The following is an 8010-nucleotide window of genomic DNA, read 5'->3' on the forward strand; positions in this document are numbered from 1 at the left end:
TAAATCAACGGGTCAATTAAAGCATTTGATATTTTTTAGTTTTTTTTAAAAAAATGAGTGGTAACTTAATATGTGTGTCGCCCCTGTGCAGATGACGGGAATACCTATGGGAAAAATTACAAGCTTGCTTTTCATGCTCAAAGAAAACCACGGCTTGCTCTTCAGATCAAGGAAATGGATGAATTTGGTAACTACAGTTCGCCCCATTATAAAGGAACGGCCTTATTTTACAAAGTGACAAAAGACGCTGCCCTCAACAACGTAGAAACACTTCTGCTAGAAGAACATGAAAAAGATTCCTTCCTGTGCAAACTGGCTCTGACTTTGCCAAAAGTGAGTTGTTTCCTAACATGAGGATGTTACAATCTGTAGTACTGTAATTGTCAACTCATAAAGTTGCCATGGTGAGGAAAGGGAGGGGAGCTCATTCCATGCATATCTTTAGCTAGAGTCGGATCTCAGATTGCCACAGTAGGCTTGTGATGTGTGCACCTCGTTGGTGAATGTTATTTAGGACACAGACTGAGGGGAAGGAAGGATCGGGATAAAGTTCAGCCATAATTCAAATGAAGTTTAGATCTGACTGCAAAGCGGTATTGCCGAAATGGTGCTCCTAATAAATGATTGGGTTTCTTTTGAAACTTGGCTGGAGGCTAATGAATTAATTAGGGCATCTTTCAGAAAAAGAAATATTCCCTAATACCCTGATCGTGAACCTATGGCATGTCTGCCACAGGTGGCACGGGGAATCCACTCTGCGGACACGCGAGCTTTCGCCCCCAGCTCAGCTCCACTGCACATGCGCACATGCCTCCTGCCGGCCAGCTGATTTTCGGGTCTGTCACACAGGCATGGGGGGCGGGGCACATGTGAGAGACAAGTGCACATGCGTGTGGGCCAGTAGGGAGCACCTGCATGTGTGGGGGTGGGGGGAGTGCAGGGGTGCGACGTTCCCCCTGTGGCCCGTTTTTAGTCCCAGGAGGTTTCAGGGAGGCCTGCTAGGCCAAAACAGGCCACGGGGGAGAAGTCAAGCGTACATGCAGGGGGGAAGGGGAGCGTGGGTGGTTGCGCGTGCATGGGAAGGCATGGGGAGTATGGGAGGTTGCATGTGCATGCACAGGGGGTGGGGTTGTCGCACGCACATTGCATTATGGGTGTGGGCATGCGCAAGCATGCTGTCACACACATGTGCATGCTTTTGGCACCCAACAACAAAAAGGCTGGCGATCACTGCCCTAGTAGTGTCTCAAAAGGTCCCTTTGCTCTCCATAAAAGGACTTCCATTATGTTATCTATTGTATTATTACTTCCTACCGGTCTCCCCATCGAAACCCACTTTATACTCCGTTCTCTCTCTGCAGAGGCTTCTTTGTGGTTCATTTAATAAACCCCCATAATGTTTCTTTGCCTTTTCATATCTTCCACCTTAACAGAAGGAAAAACTAATCAGCCGCCCACAAAGCACAAAGAGAATCTCAACAGATGTATCAGGTAAGGTTTGATAACCCCTACCTCCCCCCACCCACCCAAAATGGCATCGAGCTCAACTCTATACGTTTAAGAGCCTCGCAGGTTTAGGGAGGTTTTGGGAGTGCCAATAAAATGAGAATATTTGTAGCTCAGGGTTGAAATGATGGGTCCTTGATGCTCTCTGAGCTTGGTTGTTTTCTTGCAGACGTTTCCTTACCCAAACTGAATGACATCATTACTGCACCGCTGATGTTACATATTGTAGTTCCTAGGGTGGATTTGTAATATTATAAGCCGTCCAGGGACTAGGTAACCTACAACTCTGTTAATTTGTTCTGTTCTGAGGTGTTTTTTTCAGATTAATTGAGTTGGAAGGGACCTTGTAGGTCATTTAGTCCAAACCCCCCACCCAAGCAGGAGACCCTACAACATTTTTGACAGAGGGAAGTCCAGTCTCTTCTTGAAAGCCTCCAGGGATGAAGCTCTCACAAGTTCCGAAGGCAACTTCTGTTCCATGGGTTGATTCCTTTGTCAGAAAATGTATCCTTATTTCTAGGATTGATCAATTTCCATCCATTATTCCTTTTCTTGACTCCTTCCTAGTTTGACCCCCTACTCTCTATGGCACCCCTCAAACATGGGAATGCTGTTATCCTGTCTCCCCTGGTCCTTCTCTTCCCTAGACTATCCATGCCCAGTTCCTGCAACCGTCCATCGTATGTTTTAGCCTCCAGTCCCCTCATCATCCTGGTTGCTCTTCTCTGCACTCTTTCTAGAGTCTCCACATCTTCTTTATAGTGTGGTGACCAAAATTGGATTCAGTATTCTAGGTGTGGTCTTACTCAGTGGTGGGTTCCGGATCCCGTTGCAACCGGTACGCTGCGACGGGGCTTGGTGTTCATCTTGGGCATGCGCTCTGCGCATGCATGCACACTCATCGCCCTGCAATGCTCCAGCTGCTCAGCGGAGGCCGTGCAGGTGCCGTACGCCGCACGCTTGTGTGCAAATGCTCACAGGTAAGGAATGTGGGTGGGCGGCTGTGCCCACCGAAACACCATTCCGGTATGGTGCCCACTGCTCCCAGCTGCCACCGGTATGCCCGTACTGGGGTGAACCGGCTGGAACCCATCACTGGTCTTTCTAAGGCTTTACAGAGTGGTATTAGGACCTCGCTTGATATTGATTATATCCCTCTGTTAATGCAAAGTTGGATGAGTTGGATGGTCCTATAAAATAGTGAAGTACATAAATCTTATGCTTCGACTGAACTCAACAACAAGCACAGCCTGTGGCCCCGTCAGGAAAATTAGGACCGATTGGGTAGGATTAATAAACAGAAAAGGTGTGCATGCTTCCAAGTTCTCCAGAACTTTACATGAGACAAAATGTCACAAGATAAGGAAAGGGAGAAAAAGCAAAAACATCTATTGAGGCATTATGCTCTTTTATCTTTTATTGTACGCAGCCCGGAATCCCAAAAGCTCATCCCTCTGCGTTCATTTTTCCATTGAGAAAACCCAAGAGAGGAAGATCATTCCATATAATTTACCATATTTTTTGGAGTATAAGACGCACCCTCTCCTAAAAGAGCGTGGAAATGTTGATGCATCTTATACACCGAATACACCCATTTTTGGCATTCCTGCATGCCATTTTTGCAAAAAATGGGTCATTTTTTTTCAAAAAACTGAGGCACTTTTGCCTTCCGTCCAGCCCCCAGAAGCACTCTGCAGGCTTCAACAGGGCTGGGGGAACACAAAAACGCCTCCATTTTTGTGGGAATTTCCCCATTTTCTGCCCGTTTTTGCAAAGCTGGGGGTGTTCTTGCCTTCCCCTAACCCTGCTGAAGCCTGCAGAGTGCTCCTGGGGGCCAGGGAGGACAAAAACTTTTTTTCTTACTTACCTCTTAGAAATCTTGGTACGTCTTATGCACTAGTGCATCTTATAGTCCAAAAATGTGGTAATAGGATATTCTAATAAAAGGAATTCCTCTCATTCAAAGAGGAAACCCAGATCCTTGGCTTGCAATTCACGTTATAGCTAAGACATCAAAGGGAGTCGAGAGGAAAGATGATTGGGCAGGAAAAGAGTAGCTTTTCCTTTGCATAAGAAATCAGTTGCATGTAGAACAGAACAGAACAGAGAATAGAGAATGGAAGGGAAGGGAATGGAAGATATATATTTTTTTGCGCAGAAGCAAAAAACAAGGTATAAAACCAGTTCAGGGGCGTGGCAGGCCGAACCGGGCCGAACCGGTAGGAACCCACCTCCGAATCAAAACCATACTAGGAAACTAAATAAAACACTATGAATCTTAAAAGATGCAAACAGTGAAGTTATAATCATAAGTAAGGCGAGAGGTAATAGGAAGGATGAGAAGTGCAATTGTAATACAGTCTAAGTAAATAGTTTGTCAGTGTGGTGGGAATTAGTTGTTTAGCAGATGATGGCATGGGGGGGTGGGTGGGGACTGGAAAAAACTGGAAAAGAAATGTAATCAAAAGTGTTACATATTTTTATCCTGCAATACCACGCACGTTCATTAGAATGAAATGTGAAGCCAGAAGGGATGTAAATTTTGGGGTGTTAATTTGGAAAAAAAAAAGGTTGTTTGGAGTTCATGTGACAAACCAAATGCCAATTAGAGCTAAAAAGCAGTTCTCTTATCAGGAGACAACGTCCGGACATGCGCCCTTCTATAAATCCTCTTTATAGTTTACAAAGGTTTAGAAGCTACCAGTCAATCCATACAAGCAATAAGATAAAAAGCTTTCCCACGTTCCAATCTGCAAAGGTTTGATAAGCCCTTATCACCATTTTAAAAGAGAGAAAAATAGATCCAATAAAAAACAAAGTAACTATGTTAGTTAACAAAGATAAGAATATTACAAAATCAACGTCACATGCACCTGTGTCTTCGGTGCTTTTTATTATTACTACTAGCTGGATACTCGTGGTCCGCTATGAAACCATGTGATCAGGCTTGATAAATCGACACCGGCCTGGCCTAATTCCGAATTCCCAATTTTAGTTCCTCAAGCCTGCATTTTTTAAATTTTCTAGGGGTATGCTTTTAGTTGTTTTTAATTTAATTTTTAATTTTTACTTGTTGTACAGTTGTATGAGGTTTAATTCGTTTTTAAGGGTATAGGATATTTGTCTTTTGTATTCTTTAATGACACACCTGTACACCGCCCCAAGTCCCTTCGGGGAGAGGGGGTGGTCTAGAAATACTGAAAATAAATAAATAAATAAACTTACAGTTTGAAAATTAATGAGTAGTTACAATTGGCCTCTCCTCTCCCCTTCTCTCCCTCAGGCTTGCCCCACAGAATCCTCCCCTATCCTATCCTATCCCCTTCTCTTCCTCAGGCTGGCCCCACAGAATCCTCCCCTATCCTATCTTATCCCCTTCTCTCCCTCAGTCTAACTCCTTAGCATCAGAGCATTTTTCAGGTGGGGTGGGGGAGTAGACTGTTTAAACTCCCAGCCCGCAGGCCGGATTAGTCATGCACTGGCCACGCCCATACCCAAGTAGCAGTTGGAACAGAGTTCTTTTCAGGTGGGGAGGGGGAGTAGAACATCTAACTCCTTAGCATCAGATCTGATGGTTATTTCAAAAACTCCTTTGTTAACAAACACCTAGAAGCCAAGAGGAACATACATGCCAAATTTCAGGTTTGTAGGCTTTACGGTTCTGGAGATTTCGTGATGATGCATGAGTAATATTTCACTTTTATGTATATTAATTGCATTCAATTCCATCTCTTTATAAATATTTTGACTAGCAGAGGTCATGTGGGACAACTTGCTGTACTGGTTGTCGGAAGAGCTATCAGAAGAGAACGCCCACTTCCTTGCCAAATACCTGCCTCTCCACCGAAGCACTCTTCAGTTTATTAGACTGAAGTGTCCTGATAACCTCACCGAGCAGATCTATGAGCTTCTGTGCTTCTGGAGACGGAGTCTTCCAAGGTCTGCTGACAAGCTCAAGCTCCTCTCTCGCTACCTCTGCAAAATCAGCCGGAATGATTTGGCTCAACATCTCCAGTTCAAGTGGACCAACCAAAACGTCATGAAGAAAATTCACTGGTAGAATAGAAGGGGATACACAGAAAGACACTGCTGAAGTGATGAAAAGATCACTGAAAGGTGTATTGAAGCAGAGGTGGTATTCAGCAGGTTCTAACCAGTTCTGGAGAACCGGTGGTGGAAATTTTGAGTTGTTCGGAGAACCGGTAAACACCACCTCTGACTGGCCCCGCCCCCATCTATTCTCTGCCTCCCGAGTCCCAGCTGATTGGGAGGAAATGGAGATTTTACAGTATCCTTCCCCTGCCATGCCCACCTAGCCACACCCACCAAGTCAAGCCATGCTCACCAAGCCATGCCCATAGAACTGGTAGTAGAACTTTTTGAATCCCACCACTGCATTGAAGGCTCAAAAGAGTGAAGAAGCAGCAGAGATAGAAGAAATACTCAGTTCAAACACAAACGAGACAAGATACAGGCCCCAAGAGAAGAGTATGGGAGATGTGCCAAGAAATCAATAAGAGTTGAGATACGAAAACAGGCAAGAGATGAGGAATAAATGCAGAATCCTGTTTAACACAGGAGCTGTTCTATTAAGAATTAGTATAAGGATAGAAACTAGAAAAGGGGAAAATATTACTTTTTTAACTTGGGAACTATTTAATTAATGGTTAGAAAATAGAAGCAGAAGTTAGAAACAAAGGTGAAGTAATATGTGTAATTGAATAATGAACATTGAATAATTAAGATAAATAAACCTTATGATATAGTGGCTCAGTGGCTAAGACGCTGAGCTTGTTGATCAGAAAGGTTGGCAGTTCGGCGGCTCAAATCCCTAGTGCCGCGTAATGGAATGAGCTCCCATTACTTGTCCCAGCTTCTGCCAACCTAGCTGTTCGAAAGCACATAAAAATGCGAGTAGAAAAATTGGAACCATCTTTGATGGGAAGGTAACAGCGTTCTGTGCACCTTCAGCATTTAGTCATGCAGGCCGCATGACCACGGAGACATTTTCCAACAGCGCTGGCTCTTCAACTTTGAAAAGGAGATGAGCACTGTCCCCTTAGAGTCGGGAACAACTAGCACATATGTGCGAGGGGAACCTGTACCTTTATCTTTACCTTGTGTTATTGTTTCCTATCTGGTCCACCTAGCATCCTGTCTTGTCTACCTGACATCAATCTCGCTAGTCTGAAAATACAATTCCCCTGTTGTTACCTTTACAACCCAAGAACTTAGAGATGATCCCTCATGACCTTCTTGCTCCCACTATTATATAGCTAATCTTTCCCTAAGTAGCATCTCTTCCAAAGTCATTCCCATTTTCATGCCCCAGCATATACTGTTGTATGTTGTTGTTGCTCTCTACCCCCATCTAGTGGCCGGAGGGACAAATATGCCCCAATAGATGATCTTTAATATACTGTTGTTGCTCTCTAGCCCCATCTAGTGGCCAGAGAGGCAAATACCAAGTATATTATTTAAAGATAACCCCATCCCATTACCCATCAGCCCACAGTCTCAAAACAAATGCACGCTGGGAAGCCAGACTCCATTTCCTTAAGCATTGGGAGAAGGCAGGAGCACAAAGAAGAATCCATCTTAATCTGTGCCACAGGGTCCTCCAAGGACAGACTCACATCTCACACATAGAGCATCGCTGGTGAGATTTAAATTGCTTGTGTTTAATTGTTATGTTCAACCGTAACTCAACACTGCTTATCTTGTTTTTGCTCATTGTATGTATCCCTATTTTCCCCTGTTTCACCATATCCTGTTCTTTCAATAAAGCATCCAGAGCTACGGTCTGTTTTATTGGAGGATAGGTGGGTTTAGCTGCATGTCGAGCTGCACACAGACTAATGTGTAATGAGGGCAGAACACCCATATACCATTTAAATGTCTCCCTGAGGCAGCCTCTTCATGTGTCAAAAGCTGGAGAATCTTCAGCCTTGCCTTCTTGCAGACGTTATTTAGCTAGCATGGACATATGGAAGATGGTGTTTCCTGGAGTTGGTTAAGTACATGTCACTAAGTCCATTGCCCCATCCTTGATTTAGAAAATGTGCTTCACTTTTCCTTAAGCTGTTCTAAGGCCATGGAGATAGAGGGGGGAGATGTATTTAAATAAAGACATGTCAAAGGACTTATATAGGCCAAAATATTATGTCAGTTATAAGTCTCTTATGAACAAAAACATTATGGTGCATACATTCCTTGAAAAAGCAGTCATCATCTTTTTTTCCACGTGGGGATAAATGACGTTCCTCTGAGCTATGAACAATGAAGCCTTAGCATTCTTTTTATAAGCATAATCTTCTTTCCCGTATAATGTAATGACTTCAAATTACCTTGAAGTAAGTTACTTTGAAATAACTTCAAAGTACCTTGCTCAATAGTAGTAAATGTGAGAGGGATCTTGGAGTCCTAGTGGATAACCATTTAAATATGAGCCAGCAGTGTGCAGCAGCTGCCAAAAAAGTCAACACAGTTCTAGGCTGCATCAAC

The 8010-nt window shown here is 43.8% G+C and overlaps 1 protein-coding gene across 1 annotated transcript in view; it reads left to right on the forward strand.

Annotated features, from left to right (window-relative positions):
• DTHD1 (death domain containing 1) overlaps window positions 1-7284 on the forward strand; it is a gene marked incomplete at its 5' end in the record, with an annotated part of 29293 nt that extends 22009 nt beyond the window's left edge. Inside the window, 3 exons of the mRNA XM_081960294.1 lie at window positions 92-333; window positions 1434-1491; window positions 5262-7284. Of these exons, the coding sequence (XP_081816420.1) occupies window positions 92-333; window positions 1434-1491; window positions 5262-5566 (605 nt within the window). The 3' untranslated portion in view covers window positions 5567-7284. The remainder of the gene's footprint in view (window positions 1-91; window positions 334-1433; window positions 1492-5261) is intronic.
• Between the last annotated feature and the right edge of the window lie 726 nt (window positions 7285-8010).

The sequence above is a fragment of the Natrix helvetica genome (genome assembly GCF_964273705.1).
Source record: "Natrix helvetica genome assembly, chromosome: 7".
Taxonomy (NCBI): Eukaryota; Metazoa; Chordata; class Lepidosauria; order Squamata; family Natricidae; genus Natrix; species Natrix helvetica.